The sequence below is a fragment of the Euprymna scolopes genome, chromosome 8 (assembly GCF_053919585.1).
Source record: "Euprymna scolopes isolate OS-2025 chromosome 8, ASM5391958v1, whole genome shotgun sequence".
In the NCBI taxonomy this organism is placed as follows: domain Eukaryota; kingdom Metazoa; phylum Mollusca; class Cephalopoda; order Sepiida; family Sepiolidae; genus Euprymna; species Euprymna scolopes.
In genome coordinates this window covers 33202839-33228075 of record NC_136489.1, presented here as the reverse complement: position 1 = coordinate 33228075, position 25237 = coordinate 33202839, and the positions used below count along the sequence as shown (strand labels likewise).

At 33.1% G+C, this 25237-nt stretch overlaps 1 protein-coding gene across 1 annotated transcript in view; it reads left to right on the top strand.

Annotated features, from left to right (window-relative positions):
* Positions 1–5490: 5490 nt before the first annotated feature.
* LOC145283519 (carbonic anhydrase-related protein 10-like) overlaps positions 5491–25237 on the top strand; it is a 1064961-nt gene continuing 1045214 nt past the window's right edge. Inside the window, exon 1 of the mRNA XM_080132363.1 lies at positions 5491–5620. Within this exon, the coding sequence (XP_079988489.1) occupies positions 5618–5620 (3 nt within the window). The 5' untranslated portion in view covers positions 5491–5617. The remainder of the gene's footprint in view (positions 5621–25237) is intronic.

Here is a 25237-nt window from a genome sequence, read left to right as displayed (position 1 = left end):
TGATCTCTTAAAATAGAGATTATTAGTGTAGTCATATATGTATAACTCGTGTATTTTGCCGTCTGAAGAGTAGCTATCTTGGAATATATTTTAATTATATAATATTCACTTTGTCCACATCGTTGTGAAACAATTGTAATGCCTGAGAAAATACTCAAAATAAAATCCTCATTTTATAATTTATTGTCTCATGCTTTGCGAAAATATTTTTATATGCTCGATCATGGAAACTGATAATCATTAAGCTTAAATTTTTGAGTCTATTTTTAGTTTAATTCTCTGAGTATGTGAGTATTAACTGAATTTCATATCTTAAAATGTTGGTACTAAAGTTACCACATTACAAACACAAACAAGTGTATCTGAGAAGGTTTATAAAAACATAGGTTTAAAGGTGCGATATAAAATTAACTGTAGATTCTTTGATAGCATGGAGTAAGTTTAAAATCAATGTTTCTGTTTAAAACAAAATTACACCATAATAATTTAGGTTTTTACTTAAAACTCCAATTAAAGCTATTATCGACGCGGAAACAGTAATCGAAGGTATATAAAATAGGCAGTATGTTATCTGATATTAAAGGGGACGCGTTCGAGATGCATGTTTCTGTTTAGAGAACAATTTAATGATGATATTTGATTTTTGTTTTTTTATGAATTAATTCAAGCAAGTTTATATGATTATTTTAAAAATCTACAATATACGTGCTACAGTTTAACATAGAGTAAAATATATCGTAGCCTAATTCACGGAAAGAAGGTATGTAACGTTTTCTCTCAGGGTACGGTGATGTGTGCCAAACTTGAGCTGATATGATTGGAAAATAAACGACTTCCCCTATATCGAGGACAATGAAAATGTATGAAACGACCGTTTACCATTATTTAGTCCAGGGCAACACCTGTCTTATGGCTAATCTATCTCTTTCTCTCTCTCTCTCTCTCTCTCTCTATATATATATATATATATATATATATATATATATATATATATATATATATATTCTGGGTGTGTATCTAAAATTGTACCACATTGTGCGTATTTAAATAAGCATGGAAAACATTACTAGCCCATATAACAATCAAGCGACACGAGAAAGTAGACATAACATATTGGCTCTAAACGTGAAATTGTATGTCGTATATCTCTACACACAAATACAAATTTGTGTTTGTGTGCTGTTATTATTGTGTATGCGTGTTGCGCCTCGACTAAATACCTCCCATTGTAGGGAACATTTTCTGTATACAATATATATTCAGTGTTGCAACTAAATAGCGTGACCTATACTGTACAGGCGTACATGTGCTTTCTTTTTAATGTTTTTTTATGGTTTATCAGAATTATCGTTCAATAGTCGTTTCTACGTAAATAAATATGACTTTAATGTTCCTATGAATGTCTACAATTCGCCGACACGGACGAACATAAAAGAGAAAATAGAAAAACAATATTGCGTTAATAACAAAATTTCACTTGTAACTAAGTAAATAAAACAGAATAATACGCACAATTGATCACAATTTTGTTAATATCGTTGCCTTACTACGTATATATGTGTGAGTATTAGTGTGTTTACGCGCGTGTGTGTCTGTGAATCTTTGTATGTAATAATGTATCATTTGTATTAGTATATATATATATATATATATATATATATATATATGTATATATATATGTGTGTGTGCATATATATATATATATATATATATATATATATATATATATTTATATATAACAGTACAGACAAAATAAATCCATATATTGATGCATGCATGCATAGTGATTTATTTCTCAATGTATTAAAAAATCACACGTAGAGAATGTGTTATATGCTCTTCATACAAAGGTATTTCGAAGTCTAATGATTTTCATCAAAAAGGTTATAGGCCCTAGGGCCGTAGGTTTCCAACATTTCAATCCGGCATTCAGCCACTGTGTAATTGGAGCGATAAGTATATGCCCCTGAGTTTATATATAAAATATTTTTCGAATGAATATATGACTCATAACATCCTCTATTTTTAAATAAGGTTACTGGTGTATTTTTCTAACTTCAGAGTATATATGGTGTTTGGTTACATTACAATTTCACCAGAAAAGAATCAGCCAACGAATATATATATATATATATATATATATATATATATATATATATATATATATATATATATATATAAATATTTATATTCATATATATATATATATATACATATATATTACTGTTCTTATGTTGTATTCTCGCAAATAATAATCTCTGCAGCCTTGTGCACGTATCGCAATCAATCACAGACTATATTTTTTATTTCTTTAGAACAATTAGTTCTATAAAAAGTTCAAATATTAACATTAATTCACAGAGAATATTTCAGAAATAATTGACATAATTTAGAAGAATAAAAACAAATAACACGGCAAGTTTTCATGATAAAAATATTTGATTATTTAATTTTTACTTATATATTTACATATTTGAATTTTATTTTTTATCTTTATTCAAATCGTTTCCCGTTTATACCTTGATTAGTTCTTTGCAAACCGCACTTGCCACAAATAGACATCATCTAATTGACCATTGTTTTTTTCCTTCCATCTTTGGTTGTAAAGAAACTTTTGCGTAAACCCTCTTACTTTCATGTATAAATAATTGCTTTTCACGTTTTAACTTTAAGTAAAAAAACAAAATATTTTACTCGTTGGAAACAAACAAATTATTTTCTATTATGTTTAATCTAATTGGATAGAAACGATTACTGCCAGCATGTGCACGATATTTTGCATTCGACCTGTTTACGTCCCTGCTATCAACTTGATATTTATCCTCTGGCATTCATTTATTCATACCGTCATTTAAGGCAGCTAATTCTGTGATATGAAAATAAATGCATATAAAACTATAAGCCTGCGTTAGTCATTAAGTTCATCTCGCATAGCGACATACGTGCCCAGCATGTTCAGGGATAGATAGACATGTCTACCTTGGTAGACACAGCTACGATGACAACAAGGGTATACGCAACCAGCCAAAACTACACTGCTAGGCACAGAAAGCTCTTACTTAACGATTATACATATTAAGTCGTTAGTAGACAACTAGATAACCCCCACTACACGACTAAACACAGTAGTCTTCATAACATAGCAAGACCTAACTACAAGCTAGGAACACCCCCACGTCTAACATGTTCGCCGAAATCGTATATAAATCGCTACTTTTCACAATGACGACATGTTTTTTATATATGTTCCAACTTAATTCGTATATATATATATGTCATCATTTCACGACGACAGAAATACACATTAAGTTGGGGCGAGACCGTATTTTCTACTTTCAATTACGACAACAGTTTTGATAAAGTCCAACACGAATCGTATTATAATTTCTCATTTTCACGAGGACGACGACACTTTTCATAAGGCCAGACTCAAATAGTATTTTTATTTCTGCATTTCACGACGAATATTTACAAAAGCTGACTTTTGCCTACCTCGTATCCGACTAAATTTCTGCCGAAACAACTACTCTATCAAAAATGTAATTCACAGCATATGCAGTACGTTTTATATTCGCTTTGTTTTCTCGTCGTCGAATACTGTCGCCTTCGACTTTTTATGAAGGCTCCTTCGGGTATGCGTTATATATTCATGTTTATATATATATATATATATATATATATATATATATATATATATATATATATATATATATATATATATATATAGTCATCCACATACAGTACTGTTTCGCTGTTTCACAGCTCATCAGTGCGGCTAGACAGGCAACCACCTCAAGCCAGGATTGAAACCCGACTGTCTGTATGGCAGTCAAGGCTCCTAACCATTACGCTATTGGCGGCCGCTGAACGAGTAGTGAATTTAACGGTGTTTTGACATCGTCCGAAATACCGCCGCTCGATTTGTTTACACAAAGAGCGTCGCTTATACGCTAATGGTAATTCGTGTATATGTATTGAAAACAGTTAAGATGATTAAATTTTTTTAATAATAGACAGGATATGTATCAAATTTCTGTTTGTTTTTATTCCAAGCCATTAGTCGCGTTCTCTCCTGTAATGGATGAATGCGTGAATGTAGGATTGACCTGGAATTCTTAAAATGACCGAAAAATGGGCTGAAATGACTTAAATAAATGAAAAGTAAATGACTTAGAATGACTTTAATGAACTAAGGGATTGATTGAATGAGCTTAAGAATGAGTTGAAGGCTTAAAAATAACTGGAATCCTTCAAACACAACTTGGATTACCTGGAGAATGAATTGACTGGTTTTGAAACTGACTAGTTTTAAGTGGGTGATGATTTTACATTAAATTAGTACAGAAAAGTAATCCCCACTTTATATCACAAAGTTATAAACATAGGTACAGTATGTAGTAAGAACAGATACTACACTTTAATTTTGGCCAAAAGGCCAAGAAAAGCTTATACAGCTAAGAACAGCATATATTAACAACAGACCTTTGATCTTAACTAAAAAGGCCAAGAACAAAAACCGACAGGCCGACTGACCGACGGAGTGACTTATAGAGTAACTTGCACGCGACTAAAACTATATTTAGTAAAGTTGTATTGCTATTCCTATTATCATCATAAAAATCATTATTATGTGCATAAATTATTTGTTCTATTTTGTTTTTGTTTTTTGTTTTTTTCTTGGATACAATATAAAATATGTACGTATATATTATTTGTTGAGTTAGTCAATTTTCAATTAGACGTAGTCTTATTACAAATAAAACAACAGTTTCCTGATTAACCACGCGGATCCCTTATCTAGTCGTATTTATTATGGAAAGATGGAAATAACAAAGTTAATACTAATATGTATTTGAAACTAGTCAGTGCCAGAGATTATAATAATAACATAATAAACGTGTGATATTAATATGATTATGAAAAAGATTGAATTTCATTATACTTTTCCAATATAATATGCGGTAATCAATACGCTCCTACAGATTGTTTTTTTTACCAAAGTAAGGTGTAATATTCCAGAAACTGTTTTTGTATTTTTGTACGCTATCTCGATTCAAGTGAAGCGATATACTGGTATGTAAGAAGTTTGTATTCTGGTAAATTTAATTTAGGAAAAGGACATTTTTGTTTTGAATTTTCTGAGTATTAAAAGAAACTTAAAGTACATAATAAAGTATTTAGTACATGTGAAATGAATCAAAACGATTCCACGTCGAAATATTTAATATTTCAAATATTTAATATATTCACATTCTGTCAGGATAACATGCTTAGACAATAAATATTATATATTTAAGTTAATTATACTACTTGATTACTGTTTGTTTTAAAAATCTTGCTTCATGAAAGGTTATTTTATTAGTCTTATATGTTTTTGGAAATCTATGTCCTCATTTTATAGTTTTTTTTATATTTATATTATGTTTTTTCGGGTTGCTGTAAGTATTTAAACTATTCTTTTTTCTTTTGTTTTATAATTTTAGGACCAAATTTTTGGGGGCTGCTGAATTTAGAATGGAGTTTATGCAACAAAGGTAAAAATCAGTCACCGATTAATATCGATCCCGCAACGCTTCTTTTCGATCCACAATTAGAAAACTTAAAAATCGATGGCAATATGGTAAGTAAGACTTGGAGATGTTGATAAATCTTTTAAAAGATTATATTCTCTTTCAGAAAAAAAAATTAAATAATAAAAGAAATTCTGCATATATTTTATAAAATGCATAGTATTTATTTTTTTAAGATATGTCTTACTAAAATAGATGAATTTATGTTCATATCCATTCGAACCATCATCATCTGATTATTATAACCAGTGTGTGTATTACTTAATTTATGGACTATGAGCAATAATGCCTTCCACATACGTTTCAGTGAATATTACATATTGATTGCATTTCTAGACTCAAGTAATTTTGTATTTTTTATGTTTTTTCTGTATTTGCCTTAATTAGTTTGACAATCCATATTTCCTTAGCCTTTTGTGAGTTCTATTCTTGAGAATGTTACATTACTGACATAACTCAATATATTGGCTTACACAACATAATAATGAATACATCATATTATGAATGGATATATTCCTCTCTAAACACCTGGTATTCTTAAATGGTCATCAATCTATTACTGCCCAGCCTCAAAGTCATTTATCTTCAGCTACCTTCTTGTGATAACTGATGTGGCCACGTAATTATGGCGAATATAATGAATTTGATTAGTAAATGAATTCATCAGTATGAGTATTTTGTTTGATGTTAAGTCTAATTGTATTAATAATTTTAGCCAGGCCTTTTCCGGGTGTTTGGATGTGTATGTTGTGCAAATAAAAAAAGTGGTTGTAGGAGCGTAGGCTCGAACCCGTATCGTGAAGGAGGAAAGAACAGTGGAAAAACCTGGGGTCTTGGCTGTACCGACCAGCACCAAACCGGAATGACGTAAGTTTAAATAAAGACAATATAACCTAAAGGAGAGGATGACTCAAAAATATCGGCGAAACAAGCGACTCCCCTGTAGAAAACTGATCAATTGAAGGTGGAGATATAAAAGTTTGTAGCCAATTTTTCGATGTTTGTCGCCTGATGCGTCGAACCTCAAAACGATACTGATATTGATAAAATCCGTCGCCTCTGTCGAAAGTTTTAGACATTTTTTACGTTTACTTTTTTTTTGGCTCAAATTGAGTTAATAAGTCAAATCCATGTCCAAGAAACCTATATCTATAATTTCATGTGTTTATATCCGAACTTGGCGGAGGAGTTTGGTATTGTTCTCAAAAAACAAATCGTTGAATTATGACCCCTTAACAGAAAAAAAGTTTTCACCGGAAACGGATTACAAACATTTTCTCAAATCTTAGTATCCTGTATATTAAATTTCGAGTCTGTGGACTGAAAATTGACATTGAGGTATTGTGTAGGGGAATGTACACAGACACACACACACACAGACACGTTCACTTATATATATATATATATATATATATATATATATATATATATAATGGATGTACAGTAGTGTAAAAATGTTCAATATTTACATGTACATATATAATGGATGTACAGTAGTGTAAAAATGTTCAATATTTATCAGCTTACATATTACACCCCATCATACCTTCGTTTCACTACAAGTTGCTTGTACGTCATAACAAATCGAACTAAATAATAATCTTAACGTATACATATATAAATATATGCATGTATATATACATATATATATATACACATATATACACTATGCATATATATAAACATATATATATATATCTTCTTCTCTATATAAATAAAATGAACTCATTTTTTCCTGTCGGATTTTGACCTTAATAGGATTAAAAATCAAGATATTTCATGCAAATATAATATGCACAAACGGCAGAACAATATCTGAGGTGTGTTATAGACGTATTATTTCTCAAATCCCTCGATAATCTTAGATTTCTATACTTTTTCTGCTGAGAAGTCACGGCCAAAATCGGTTAAGATCAATGGAAGTGGTAAAATATTTTCTCTCTAATAAATTCCTCCTCCCCCTGCTACCACTTAACACCGTTTGGGGATCGTTCACAATGAACAGTTGAGAAGAGAACACTGGTTTGGCTTCGTAGTTCTTTCATGTGAAGTTATTTAAAATCACTAAACTAAGCTGAAGTGCTCTGTGGCGTAGTGGTTAGCGTGCTGGACAATTCACATTATATATTCACATTCGCGCCGACCTACCGTAGTCGTTTTTTTTTTCCCTAAACAACTGGAATGGACTTTTCTTGGTGGCCGAACTGTTAACGTTGCAGATGTTTTTTTTCACACTTTATTTTCCTACTTTTACTCATGACTCCGGGTTTGATCCTTCCTACTTACCTACCATAACATTTTTAAGACTCCCCCCCCGTCCTGGAAACAAACACTCGGGCAACGCCGGGTACCCCCGCTAGTATGTAATAAAAATAAATCATATATATACCTCACTATATGGAGTTATGTGTATATATCCATATATGTGTTCACATATATACACATTACTCCATCCATTAAAACATATAACTTTTCATTAACATTATCTTATAGAGAACCAATAATTATAAGAACATAAAGTACAATATAATAACTCAATGACGATGATTTATTTTTATTTAATACTAGCGGGGGTATCAGGAGTTGCCCGGGTGTTTGACACATTTGTAGGTTTTAATTATATCATAATAACAGATTTTTAAATGTACTGAGAACGCTATTTTATTTTCATTAGATCCATATTCACTTATATCTGTATCTTTGCATTTATAAAGAAAATTTCTTGCGTGCTGATATTATTGTGCCCGCAAACTCGCATGATATAAACAATTGCGCCTTTTCATCGTGGAGATATTTGAAGTTAAATATACTCAGCGCCCTTACTGCTTCAAGAATTAAAACAAGCTATTCATCCGAAATTATCTATCGGCTTTTTGAGAACATTAATGAACGTCTACAGGGTTGTGTTCGCAATGATAGGAAACATTTAGCCGATTTAAGATTTTCTGAAATTACATAGCTTTATTCTTACATGACAATAAAGAACATATATTTAAATTTAATTGTTATGGATATTTTGGACAACCAAATGGGTCAGATCATTTTAGGAGACTAGTATTAGCGTAACAAATATTACCATAGATTAGTACGCTGATTGTACGCTTTTATTACCAGCTAAAATGACAACACGCCAAAGAATTGAAGCTGGGAACTAACAGAGATTCTCAGAATATAGTCAGTAGGTTAGGCCATGTGAGTTAAATGACGGATGAGGTTACTCATTCAGTCACTTGACCTCAGACCTAAAGCATATCGATTGACTCAATATCAAATTCACGAAAGTCTGTAGTTTGAGACAGGCAGTTTTGAACATATGTATTCAGTATTAGAATGTGCAAGTCACAAATGAGAATATCCGTCCATGAATTATTTTAAATGTCACATCAGTAACAAATGGAAGTTAATATAAAAATACTTTGTACTATTATCATGTTATAATATCCAAGTTATTACATATTGTTTTATTTAGAGCGTTTTGATACAAACATGTTTTTTATTGTTTCCTTTAAATTATTCAGAGGTTATATTCTTATTCGTATTTAATGTTTATTAGATAAAAGACAATCACAGATTTAGAAAAGGAGCACAGATTTAGAAAAGGAGCACTAACACCCACACTCATATATAACCATACGCACACACACATGCACACACACACACACACACACACACACACACATATATATATATATATATATATATATATATATATATATATATATATATTATAAACAAATTTACATAGTCGCGACATTAGGAATGCTAACTTCTTTATATTAATAAAAACATGTATTGCTTTACTTTTATTCCGCACCCTTAACAATCTCGGTAAATTCATTAGTTATCATTATTGAATAATTTAACCTCATATGTGTGTGTGCATGTGTGTGTGTGCATGTGTGTGTGTGTGTGTGTGTGAAAATGTTTATTAAATAACAAGAAGTATTAAATTTTATAAGAATTTACAAGTATTTATTTTCTTAATTTTTCTGAATAATTAAACTCATGGATATTAATTCAATTAGATATTATAGGATTTTCCTGGATTTTAAAAGCAACACTTTCCTCAAATAATCTTCATTGGTATTGCTATCGTTAACAACTTTCAAATTCAACTTGACAAACGCTCGTCAAAAACACTCCTTATAAGTAATCAAACCTTCTAGTCTATTAGTTTTATTTAATGATTTTATGAACGTGTTAAGCATTAACTTTAATGTTATGTCAATTGCGAATTTTGTATATGTATATATATATATATATATATATGTGTGTGTGTGTGTGTGTATACATATATACATATATATGTATACATATATATATAAATATGTACATATATCTCCATATATATATATATATATATATATATATATATATATATATATATATATATATATATATATAAAGACGTGACAGTGCCCGGTATTGAATGATGATATACCAATCATATTTTGTCATTGAAATCAGTAAAATCGTCCATTTTTTTCTAGTCGTGGTCAATTTCGGTGAACCCAGATGAATCCCCACGTGCCTTCACTAAGATATCTTATTCCATAAAATATTATCATCAGCATTGTACTTTAGAGAACCATACTCTTGATTTCATACAATGTTTTTGTTTTATATATCTAGCAAATTTTAAATATCCCTTAACTAAAACATAAACTCCTACACTGCCTATATATTATACAGACAATAAACTATTTGTTATTTTCTTTTTTTTTTTCGGCGATAATTTTTTTCTGTGGTTATGTGATGATAAAGAAATGTAAACTGTATTAGTGATGGAAGCTATATAAGTTTTTTTTCTAAAACTGCTGATTCCTTTATCGAATTTTTATTACCCGTTTTCGAAACCTGTCAAAGATAACCCGATACAAACACACACACACATACACACACACATACATGTATATATATATAAATATATATATATATATCCATCTAGCGAGTAGTTAGTGATATAATTTTCAGAATGTAAGAGATTATATAATTACTAGACTACCCGTGACACTTTGGTTCAATATGTTTAATCAGCTATGGATTACATGTATAAGCGTAACACTTGTGACGTAAAGAAAATAGTTTTTTCTTTGGACATAACAGAAACATTTGTATGAAAGTATATTAAAATGTAAAAAGAATATAGATAGATTTTTGTGAGTCGTTCTGTTTATTATAATTGATTATTTTTGAAAAAAATACAGTTACTGAATTGTAAGTTGTTGGCCATACTTGTAGTTAAATATGCACTGAACATATACCGTAATGCTTATCATAGGTAAACTCAAATTTTGATATATCTGCTTTTTTTACATCGTTCATTTCTGTATTACGTTTAAGTTATTTTAAACCCCACTCCTTCCATATTAAATAATAATTTCGAAAGAATAACGATAATATTTCAGTGCGCAGGTCATGTACTCATGCGCAACCGGATGTCCTAAACTGGAAAGTGGGTTACATACATCGTTACCAGGTCATTTGAGTTTTATAATTATATAGATTTCCACAACCAAACAACCTCGCAACATACAAGAGTCATGAAAACAACCACACAAAAAGTTCAGGATCCGAGTTACGCCCTAATTTGTGCTTATCAGTTAGACATATGCAACCCTGGATTTGGAACCAAAGCCTCTTGAATGCGAGGCAAGAACTCTGCCAACTGAGCAGGTTATCATTGCTGAATTGCATCGCCATTGCGAGTGTAAAATTACTACTTTTGATGCATGCCTCTGGTTATTAACTGGTTGGATGACCCCGCCCTTAGTCGAGACGAAGTAGGTTCATTCCACAGTCGGTTTTCGCCGCAGTTTGCTTGATCTGTGTTAGTTAATATACTGTCTTGTGTGCGAGGCGTTTGTACAGTTGGCAGAGTGCTTTCCTCACATGCAAGAAGCTCGAGTTTCGAATACCACGTTCGCATACGTCCAACTGATGACCCAAAATGAGGGTGAAACTGGAGTCTTGGACTTCTGTTTTGTTGATTGCCAGGACTCTTTTGTGCTGTGACAGTGTTTGGATGCAGAAATAATCATATAATCTATCAGATTGTTTAATTTATGCATTATTGTTGATGTTATTATTTCACAAAATATTTTGATATATCAACATTTGGTAATGTTTGCATACCAATATAAACGCCAATATTAATTGACCTAATTAATTAAACTTCATGATTATCATTTTGGATAATCGGGCATCCCTATAATATTTTTGCAAAAATCAAGGCAACAAAATATATTATAATGGAATGGTATGATGCATGTCTTTATCTGTTACAATTGTTTCGTAACCATTTGGGCATATATATATATATATATATATATACATATATATATATATATTATATTATATTATATTATATTATATTAATTTTTAAAATATTCCAAAACTAGCGACACTTGAGACAACAATATACATTTGTCAAATATGTTTAAATAAATTCATAATTCATATTTTAGAGTAACGAGTAGCATGGAATCATTCTATTAGGAATATATGCCGATGCTTATGACAAATATATTTCGGTACCTTAGGAGTAGCTATTTCTGGAACATTTTTAAATAATAGAATGTTTACGTTTGTCCAAATGATTACAAAACAATCGTAACCCATAATGAAATACACCGTGTGAAGTTCTTATTTTATATTCTGTTGCATTCATATTTTGCACAAATATAATATATATATATATATATATATATATATATATATATATATATATATATATATATATATATCGCAATTACAGATTTTATTTTGCCCTTCGTATGCTCAAATTGTTTGAGAAAGATATGGCGTTTTGTGCATTATATTGCTAAATAACACCTGCATGTAATTACTATAAAAATTCAGTCCTGTCTTTTATGCGATCTTACTCAGTAGAATATCTCTATCATTTAACGAATCTTTATCTGACAATATATTCTATACTTTAAGGCAACACATATTTAAGAAAATAAAATAATCTCCGAAAATTATAAAACATAACACTTTATCGCGGATGTCCTTTATAAGCGGAATAGCTAAGTTTTATATAGATGAATTATTCATTAATATACACTTATGAAACCGAAGACAATTTTTGCAATCTATATTTAAGGGGAATAGATATGTGAAAGTAATTGGAATGATGCTTCAAAAAATGTGTACGTTCTCTTTGATAAATAAGGCAAACGCACCGATAGATAATACATAGTAGTGAAGAATTGTCTGATTTATGTTACTGTATAGGAAAAAGCACTACAGTCTGCATAAAGATAAATGTATGTAATGGTATACTGTATACAGTGGTAAAAACATATTACTTATCATATATTTGCAGTTTGCTTTGCATTGAGTTTTGAAACTGGGTGTTAATAGACTTGTTACCTCTAGAGACACTGAATCGTCTGCAGGTTAGTAAGAACATAATAAAATGTAATTGTATTGGAATGAAATACAGTTACGAAATAGTCGCTAGTAGAAGCCTCTTCGGGTGTACATCCCTTCTCTATCGTTAGTTGTATAAGTGGTACGCGATAGACTAGTATTTATGGTCGAAACTAGCGGAAAATCGAAGGAGACACTCGTCTAACGACAACCACATTTTTCCCCATTATTTATTTCTCTAAAACTAAACATAATTTTTATAAGCAACTTTTTATTAATAGAAATATGCGTTCAGATACTTATAAGCTTGTCCTTTTTAAGTGTTACAAACGTGAGCTGTCCTGTAAAAATAATTGAACTCTATCCTAGTTTTACGATGACTGATTATTCACTGACCATTTCATACTTATTTAGCATTATCCTCAGGCGTCATTTATAACTTCATAACCGGTTAACCCATGCAGTGAAGCACATTATGAGTTTATATATTTCCTTGTGTACAAATAGTTACTTATGCTAGTATATAAGGAAAAATAAATACGTCACAACTTAATCAGGCCAATTTCATAAAGCGACTTACATATCACTACAAATCGTATTACGTCTTCTCTTGTTATTCACAGCGTCCCACTGATGTCCTTGTCGATCGACAGACAAAACGTAATCAAATAACAAATGATTTCAACGACGACAACTCTGACAAACAATGTTACGACAATTTATGATTAATTCAGAAGAAAATGGCATTTCTTTTGTCTGTGGATCACGGGTGATAAACACATTAACAAAAATCATATCGATTTCTTTTGCCTTCTTCTTAATATCTTCTTATTGAAGATGTGAACAGATATTATATACACAGTGTATGTTATTTCTAACAGGCCGAAATCTGTTATTTATGCACGCATTTTTTAACAAATAGTGTATATATCTGTGGAAACATACGGTGTAGTATGCCCTTGAAAATAAATGTACTTGTATATATACACACATACATATACTGTATATACAAATATATATATGTGTGTGTGTATGTATCTGTGTGTGTCTCTGTGTGTGTAAATTGAATGCATTCAACAACTCTGTCAGATTAGAGATTGTATGATACTGCAAAGCTTAAGTCTATATAAATATTAGTACCAAATGGAAAATACAGAACCGGGTAGTAATACAAGTCAAAAATCGTGTAAAAAATAATAGGAATCAAAATTCAACATGCATTCATTAGATGTAATGTCCCTTGCAAATACGCGTATTAACGAAGAAAATCTTTGTTGTGCATCCCTTATCTAAGATTACTCTTATTTTGAATGATAATGTTCTATCATTAAATTAAAATTGCCCATGTCCATACATACATTTATATACATATTTTACTTTTTACTTTGTATATATATATATATATATATATATATATATATATATATATATATATAGATATATATATATATATACATATATATATATATAAACACAAGGAAAGTAACATTTTAAATATCAACCTTATCTCTGTAGTAGAAGTTAATGAGACAGTACCCACATATAATATAGCCTATCTTTGTTTTACGGTTATTTCCATGGCAAGTGCTGGTCTGAGCTACAATCTCTGGCCCCCCGCGTCAATCTTTTACGACAAACACCCGTCTAGCTGAAGCCATTTCCCCACTATCTATATGTGCCTAAATCCAAACGTACATTCCATGTACACAGCTTCTTTCTTAGAACAGAACGCCAGTGGAACTCTGTCCGTCTGCCTGTGTCCCACCTGTCTACAACTTGTATGTCTTCAAATCCAACGTAAACAAATTCCTAATGAACCGTCCCCTTAAGTAGACACTTTATAAAATCTCAAGACTAACGTACAACGTACTGTGCATGCAATAACCCTTATCCCTGAGTCACATCCGGGCCTTCAGAAGTGGTGACCTCCTTGTAAAATATATATATTATTTATCTTCTGATCGTAAAAATTCTATTGATTAAGAAATTTCCTCATCATATTACTTTGTTTAAATATCGATGAATTAATTATTGCGATCATCAAGGGTTCATGATTTATATACACAAACATACGCACCGATACATGTACATACGTCCATATATATATATATATATATATATATATATATATATATATATATATATATATATATATATATATATATATAAACAAGGTGATGTAGATTTATCTGACATAAGCAATGGTACATTTTAAACTAATATAAATAATAGTAGTTCTATATAGAAAATTAACCCCGACCAAATTTAAAAAGCTCAATAAGCAATTTCACACACACACCCGCGCTTATATATATATATATATATATATATATATATATATATATATATATATAAAATTTCGGCAGATTCCTTTATTTTAGTTAAGCAATACCTAAATTAGATAATTTTACTTGTGAGTAATTCAAAAGTTTTCTAGCTTATAATAAAATGCCTACTGTATTACAAAGCAACACCAAACTGAACGTTGCCGAAAAGGGATGACGGAAAGTCGAATTGGAATATGCGTTTTAGAAAACTAGAAATAATTAATTTTCAAGTAGACTCTCCATCATCGTTCGTCTTATAATCGGTGATAGGAATTCTTAGACACTATATATATATATATATATATATATATATATATATATATATATATAGAGAGAGAGAGAGAGAGAGAGAGAGAGCTGGTCCCCCTCCTCACACACACACACATTAGTAACGACCTCGGATCACAATCACCTTCCTAAGGATGCAAATAACCTCATAACACTAAAAAACAATATACACATTCCCAAACCAATAAAAGCAAGCACATACACGCACACACACAAACATACACACACACTCAAACACACACCCTACCCCACCCTAAAAGAAAAGAAAAAAAACATTAGCAGAAAGAGACAGCGACTACAACCAGGTCAGCGGTCTCCCTCGACTAGCCCAACAAAAGTGTAATAAAAATTGAGCATGCCAATGAATAATAAACACTTACAAGCTTCCACCCCTTGGAAAAACTTCAAATTAACTACGAAAATTGCCATTTTTACATCTCCAACACATTTGAAAATAATTTCTGACGAGGACGCTTCAGAGAACGTCTGAAATGCACGTAAAACGATTTCAATGACTTAAAAAAAGTATTACAATGATCCGAACATAATTCTCAATGAAAAACCAAGACGCAGAATAATAAAATAATGTTAAAAATACACATTGTTGGTGACTACTCACTTATTTAAATATATATATACATATATATAGACTGTATTAAATAATTTGATTGTGCACCATTAATATCTGTAAACACGTGTGCGTGCGCGCAGACTCACACACACGCACACACACACACACATATATATATATATATATATATATATATATATATATATATATATATATGTATATATATATATATATATATATACATGTATATATTTTTTCGTGTATGCACGAAATGGTGCATGAGGACATGTAATATGTAATTATTGTCATTATTTACTTTAACCCCGTCACAGCTACGTATGATGATCTAGAGTCGGTGGACAGTTTTTTTTTTTTGTTATTTTATTTTATTTAGAGTTCCACTAGAATTTACAATACACACTATCATACAGTGGAATATTTAATTATTTTATAGAAAAACAAAAAAAACTTACGGTTATCGACGCGGCTAACAATGGCGCGTTTGGCTAATCCATATAAGAAATTACAGTCTCGGCCTCTTTTTTTTTTTTTTTTTTTTTTACACAGTGATCACCACTTATCAAGGCCCGGAAGCCACTGAGGGTAAGGGTTATTGCAAGTACATCACGTTAGTGAGGAGATTTTATGAAGTGTTTAATTAGGGGGCGGTTCATTAGGAATTTGTTAACATTAGACTTGAAGACATCCAAGTTGTAGTCCGGAGGGAAGCAGGCAGACGGAACAGAGTTCCACAGGCGTGCAGTTTTAAGAAAGAAGCTTTGCTCATGAAATCCGCGTTTTGATTTAGGCACATATATAGAGTGGGGGAAATTTTTCACAGTGGATTCAGCTAGACGGGTGATTTTCGTGAAAGTTTGGCGAGGGGGGACCAGGGATTGGAGTTCAGACGAGCACCTGCCATGAAAATAACGATAAAACAAGGATAGGCTCGCAACGTCTCTTCTGTGGGAGAGGGGTTGCAGGGTAGAGAAAAGGGCATCCCCCACTAAACCACGAAGTCTAATTTGTACTCTGTCAAGGCATGATAGGCTGTTTTTAGCAGCTCCTGCCCAGATATGGCAACAGTATTCCATCCTTGGCCGTACTTGGCTTTTATATAGATAGAGAATTGAATCAGTAGTGAGATATCTTCTGGAGCGGTAGAAGGATCCCACCATCTTACCTGCGACCTTGGCAACAGACTTGATGTACGTGTTCCATTTCAGATCAGGAGTAAAGGTCAAACCCAGAAGCTTGTCAAAACACGGGGCCTCACCCAGACGAGAGCCATCCATCACAATTGATGTCAGCTGGGGATCAGAGCGTTGATGATGTAAGGATAGGAGTTTGGTTTTAGATGCATTAAAGGTAACTAGCCACATCTTCCCCCACTGAACCACGCGCTCGAGATCAGAGGAGAGAGAATCCGTGAGAACTTCGTCATTTACAGCCTTTGATGTGTTGCCGTAGATGGTCGTGTCATCAGCATAGATGTCAAGGAATGATTTAAGTATGTGTTTAGGGAGGTCATTGATGTAGATCAGAAGAGAGTTGGGCCCAGGATTGACCCCTGAGGGACTCCAGCATTTATATTGCAGGCCTCCGATTTTTGTCCATCTACCACTACTCTTATGAGCCTATCGGAGAGAAATGATTTAATGACTGAGAAAACATTTCCAGTTATACCGTAGCTGGAAATCTTGTGAAGTAGACCCTTATGCCATACTTTGTCAAAGGCCTTTGATATGTCAAGAGCAATTGCCCTAGAAAGGAAGCCTTTGTCAAGAGATTCACTAATCCTGTGGGATATAACCGTCAGCACATCTGCGGTAGATCTTGCAGAGCGGAAACCATATTGTGTGTCACTAAGAAGGTTGTTTCTGCTGAGGTGGTTGACTATTTCTCTATTTAATATTGATTCCAGTAACTTACTCATAACACAGAGAAGACTTATGGGTCTGTATTGAGAGGGAGATGACTTATCACCTGAATTCTTAAATACAGGGCAAACTGATGAGGTCTTCCAGGGGGTCGGAAAGCACTTCTCCTTAAGGCAGCGCTTAAATAGTTTCGTAAGTATGGGAGCCAGTTCTGGTTGAAGCTTTTTTAACACTATAATTGGGATGCCATCAGGGCCAGTTGCTTTACTGGAATCTAGGTTTTTTATTAGCTTGGCGACCTCATGCACGGATATTTGTATATTACCTAGCTTGTTCTGTGTTATAGGAGGAAATATGGGGAGTTGATGGCCTTCGTCGCATAGGGTAGAATTAGCTGCAAAGTTCTTTGCAAATAGTTTGGCCTTGTCTGACGCTGACGAGATTACCTCTGGTCCATTGATAATGGTTGGGATAGAACGCACACTTCTGTTCAGGATCCTATTTGTTATTTGCCAAAACTGGTGGGAACCAATCCGCTGATCAGCTACCTTGGATTTAACAGACTGGGCATATAGCTCTCTTGTATTTTTTATTACTCTTTTACAGTGGTTGCTGGCAGTCCTGAAAGCAGCTTTAGTCTCAGTGCATCTATTACGTTGGTAGTTATGGAAAAAGTGATTTCTGTGTGCGATAGCAGCAGCACATTCTGGGGAGAACCATGGCTGGCTGTTAGGTTTTTGTTGGAATTTTTTTGATGGTATGAATTGGTCTATGCCTACAATTAACCATTCGGTCAGATCTGATACTATAGAGGACACTTCCTTTTTAAACATGGAGTGCAGAGGTAAATCAGATATGAATGTACGGAAGCTATCCCAGTCAGCCATAGAGTATCGGTATACAGTACGGGGGAGGGGTACGTCTGATGGCTTCTTACATTTTGTTTTTATCTTAACTGATACGACGGAGTGGTCGGAGGATCCTAAAGGAGAATGAACGGTACATGAACATAGCTCAGGGGAAGTTGAAAGAAAAAGGTCTAAGAGGCTTGCATATTGATTGGGTGTATCGGGCACACGGGTGGGTTCGCGAACAGTCTGAGTGAGGTCATAAGCAATGGCAAAATCATGAAAAAACCTCCCCTCATCATCTGTCTTGAATGGGTCAGCCATTCCACGTTATGGACGTTGAAGTCACCACAGATGTGGATGTTAGCCGAGGGATGTGAAGACAGTATGTGGTCTATTTTCTCAGATATGCTCTTAAAGATAGTAACTCCGCTGTTGTGGGGCCTATAGAGGGCAAATATAAATGCAGTGGTGTTAGCAAGTGCAACCCTGAAGCACATATAGGGTAAATTAGGATCTTCTCTAGAGATATCCCTGCCACATGGGAAGCCATCCTTAATGTAGGCACATATTCCATGCCCATGGCGGTCTTGGGAGTCAGATTTAGCTGTTAAATTGGAGTATCCATTAATTATGAACTCATCTAGGGAAGTGGTGGGCCCTATTCCAGTTTCACATAGAAATAATATGTCCGGTTTCGTATCCTGTAATTGGGTTTCAACCTCTGGAAGGTTGGAACGTAGACCCCTGATATTGGAGAAGGAGACCTGGTAGTAGGGGTCTACGCTGGAAGATGGGGTTCGAGGAGTAATCGAGTTTTTATTCTGGAGATATTTCATGTTGAGGTTTGGGGATTTGTGGAATAGGTCGGCATACTTTGTTAGAGCAGTACAGAGAGGGAAAGTAAGAGAGAAAAAGACAGGATTTTTTTTTTTTATTTGTAGCACACGAAAAGGTAAAGCCGTAACAATTACCCACTAGTATGGCATCAAGAGGCCCTACCAGGGACTACTGCATGGTCCAGATCCACTCACCAAATGGCAATACAGCAGTCCCAGTACTTTGCGCCTGCTGATAGGACAGCCTCCTTAGTGGTTAATCCAAGGTTCGGGTCCCTGACTATCAGGCGGATAACGTCAGCCCAGACAAAACGTTTACCTCCAGCACCCTTACTAATGACATGGCAACAAGGACAGACAAAGACAGAAAAATATCCGACATCTCAGACTACTGTTCACCAAGTAGTACCGACCTTTAAGCAGCTTTTTCTTCACCCTTTATCAGAAACATCACTCATTGAATGAGGACTGAATGACAAAATAGGAGAAGCGAGAGTTACTGGAGCTGCCTCTTCAATTAGACTCCATCCACTTCATCCTAATTGGCAGGACCTTAATAAATAATATTTAAATTAAATTAAATTAAGCATTTACAGCATACTAGTATATTAATGTAATTATTTTAACTTTAATATTTTGTATAAAATATGTTTGGAAATCTAATGTGATTATTTCCGTATGTCAAATTAAAAAAAAATTACAACGAATGAACGCAAACAATTCGGAAGTATATATTTATAATATATAAACAATTCAAGAAAACAGCACGTGTTCCGCTTAACTCTCGTATACCATAGAGATAAACACGGTAGTGACATGTATTGATAATGTACAATAATCTATAATTATAATATTTAATTCGAATTCATTATTTATATATTTTTATTGCGGACTAATATCCTCATCCGTTCAGATGTTGTTTCACGATGTCTCGGTCAAAAAAATGACGACAATATTCCACAATAAAAGTAAATTAATAAAATAATACCTATCCCAATAACGAAGTCCAATTGAATAATAATAATAATATATATATATATATATATATATATATATATATATATATATATATATATCACTCGTTACGTACCCGACCATGGAAGATCAAATAATAAAATAAGTTTTTAAAGCCAAAGGTAAAACCTCGATCGCCCTTCGTGACACGTGGCGCAGTGGATAGAGGTGATGAATCTCTATTGTTCCAGTTGAGCATAGTCAACCCTACCCAAAGCCGGCAACTTGGCCAAAAGGTGGCAAGACGACAACAACTATGGAAGTCAGTAATTGCTGATGGTGCAGTTAGGAGATTCGGAGTTCCTATCCGGTCGTGGTTACCAACTTACAAAATCCAGAGGAATAGTTGTCCGAATTTGGAAGATAATGATACCAGTCCGCAATAAAAATAAATAAATATATAATTACGAAATAAAAAAATTGGAATTATATTGTTATTAATTATTGCAGTATATAAACAGAAAATAGAACATAATCACATTGAATATCGTCTCTAGTCAGATAAGTGAGAATAAGCATCCTAATGGATGACATGCACTGTATGCTGGAACTGCTAAACAAAACGACGCCATTTTTCTGGAACATTCATGCGACAAGGATGCGCTTTAGAATGATATATTCTGCGGAAATTACTAACTTTGGTGGAAGACGTCAAATGTTATTGTATTAAAAAATGTGCAAATAGTAATCGGAAATATTTTAAGAGTAAAAAACAAAATCCAAATGAAGATTGCAAAAGTGAGTGATAAAAAAGAGAAATCGGAATCAGTGTTTACACAAAATCAAAAAACATAATCTTCCCACTACTTTCTGAAACGATCGTACGTCGGATAATTTTAAACCAAATTTACTTAGAACATTGCTAACAACTAAACAGATTGTGTATATAATTTATTGTATATATATATATATATATATATATATATATATATATATGTGTGTGTGTGTGTGTGTGTATATGTGTGTATATATATATATATATTTTACTTACAACATTGCTAACAACTAAACAGATTGTGTATATAAGTTAGTGTATATATATATATATATATATATATATATATATATATATATATATATACACAAGGTTTGAGGTGCTGAAAAGTCGGGACTAATGAAGTCCACAAGGTTGTTAACTAATGCTCAATATAACAATGGCCTGTAATTCTGAGGCAGAGCTTTCACAATCTTCAACCACACCTCTCATTAGAGACAAGGAGAAGACCAGGATTGTGAAAATATTTCCAAGATAAGCGATATATATATATATGTGTATATATATATATATATATATATATATATATATATATATATATATATATATATATATATATACAGAGACACTTACAAAGGACGAAATTGAAGTACTAAAACTAGGCTTCAAATTCTGCCCAACTCCCAGAAGTTACATAGCAGAGTTAAAGAAAGACCTTAAAGAATTTGAACGCAAATTTAGACTCATAGATATACTTAACGACAGTGATAACACAACAGACGACTCTCTAGTGAAAAACAAATCAACATACTTCCCCAACAAACATAACAACACAAAAGAACTAAATACCTTCTTTGAAACACTCTGGAACCTCAACCCCCAACAAAAAGAAAATTCCACCAGTAATCTAACATGAAAACAAAATGACGCACTTAAGAAATACAACAAAATAACAACTTAGTTATAAAAGAAAGCAGACAAAGGTAGTGCAGTAGTTATATTCAATAAGAACTTCTATAAAACAAAAATTTTAGAATCACTAGGGAACGAAAATTATTACAAACCAATTAGCTCTAACATAGACGACACGACCATATCTAAAATAAAAAAAAACTCTGCACAACATACAATAGTACATTAACTTAAATTAAATTATTACTATTAAATTAAAGAAAAAGACTTCCTTTCAAACTTCACAACAAAAACAAACATCTTCTATGGGGTTCCCTAAAATACACAAATATAACCAGGTAAGACATGCCATCAACGTACAAAAGTCGGAATACATAAGCACCCCAAACCCCAACGACCTCACATTCAGACCCATAGTAGCAGGACCATCCTGCCCAACAAGCAGATTTAGCAACCTCATAGATATACTATTACAGCCTTTCACCAATCTAGTCAGAAGTTTTGTAAGAGATAACTCACACTTCCTTAGCTCCCTACCACAAACAGTAGACGATGGGACTATACTAGTTACATTCGATGTTAGCAGCTTATATAGCAATATCCCACACAATCTAGGAAAAGAAGCTATCGCATATTAGATTGACAAACATACATAGATTTTACAACCCAGATTCAATAAACATTTCGTGATTGATAGCATCGACATAATCCTCAATAACAACTCCTTCCAATTCAATAAAGACAACTACATCTAAATACTAGGCACAGCAATGGGTACCAAAATGGCACCGATATATGCCACCCTTACACTCGCCTTCCTAGAAGAGACCCTTTATGAAAGGATAGAGCAAAAGTACGGGCACAATATAAAAACACTCTTCATAAAATCTTGGAAAAGATACCTAGACGACTGATTTATCCTCTGGAGAACCTCATGGGCTGATATCAAAGAACTCCACACTTTGCTACAAAATCTACACCAAAATATAAACTTCACACTAAAACAAAGCCCCACAGAACTACCTTTCATAGACATCATCGTAACAATAAAAAACAACAACATAATCAAAGACATCTACCACAAACCCACAGACACTCAACAATACCTCCACCTCAAAATCCACCATCCTAAAAACTGTCTAAAATCAATAACCTACTCCCTAGCACGTAGAGTCTGCACCATAGTAAGAGACAGACAGCTCCGTTCAACTAGACTGAATAAACAACAAATAAAACTGCGGAAAAGAGGATATCCACTACCACTAATACAGAAAGGTATTGAACTGGCTGAACAAATTTCAATAGACACACGAAGAACCCCAAAAGAACACAACAAAGAACAAATTTTAGCATACGTCTCTACACACAACACAAACAACCCAGAACTATTCACACAGATAACAAAAAACATAATCCTCCTCAATCAGCATACTTAACACAACAAAAATAATAAAAAGGAAACGCCAACCCAAAAACTTAACACACATCCTAACTTCCTCAAAACTCGTCCCACATAATACAAAAGGGGTTACAAAATGCAACAAACTGCAATGTGGAGTATGTGACATAATAATATAAGGTAATGCATACACATTCAAAAACCCAACACAAACATTCAAACTAAAAAAGGATCTAAATTGCACCTCCAGAAATGTAGTATATTCACTAAGATGCACAACATGCAACAAATTCTACATAAGCGCCACCAAAAATGTTAGCAATAGATTGGCCTTACATAAGAGCAACATCAAAATTGCAGATAACAGACACATCTACTCAAAACAAGACACATCTATTCAAAACAAGTGCACACATGCAGTGGAAACAGCTTCACAATAATGTCAATCTTCCAAACAGACAATTATTTTTATTTACTTACACAGGAAAAAAACTTCATCACCATATTCACTCCTGAACTGAACAGAACCTAATATCATGACACAAAAACATGAAATTCAAGGTACACCGGCATGCACATCCATACACATACGCATATACACACCCACGCATAAATCAGAACCAACACATTATAACACACACACACATGCGCATACAACCACACACAGACATAACACCCCTATCTCTAATACAACACACTGAACAATACCAACCCTACCTTACCTCGAAACCAACAACACTAGGAAACACCTAGAACCATAGTATAATATCCGTTCCAACATCTCGCTTCATCCTCAGTCAGTGGAGGAGAACCCCCTCATGACTGAAACAACTATCATCCCTTCTATCATCCCCTCCCATACCTATACCCCCTTCAATGTCCCCCCTCTTGGGAACAAAATCTTCCCTACACTAGGAACCGATCCTGGGTACGGCAATCACCACATGGGGAGACAAATAAATAGAAACATTAAAAAAAAACCTATACATATTTTAATTATACCCCTCTTTCTAAACAAACATAATATAAGGAATACCCGAAAAGAGTAAAACGAAAAATCACAATACTAAAATCCAAGAATCCAAAAAATAAATATCAAAATAGAATGAAAGCACCCCTACCCTTATTTAAGAAGCACTGGTCCCCCTCCTCACACGTACACATTAGTAACGACCTCGGATCACAGTCGCCTTTCTAAGGAAGCAAATAACCTCATAACACTAGAAAATAATGTACACATTCGCAAATCTATAAAAGCAAACACACACACGCACACACCCACGCACACACACGCACCCACACACACACAATCACACACACACAAGCACACACACACACCCGTCCCCACCCTAAAGGAAAAGAAAAAAACATTAGCAGAAACAAACAGCGACTACAACCAGGTCAGCGGCCTCCCTCGACTAGCCCAATAAAATAGTAATAAAAATTGAACATGCCAATGAATAATATACACTGACAAGCCTCCACCCCTTAGAAAAA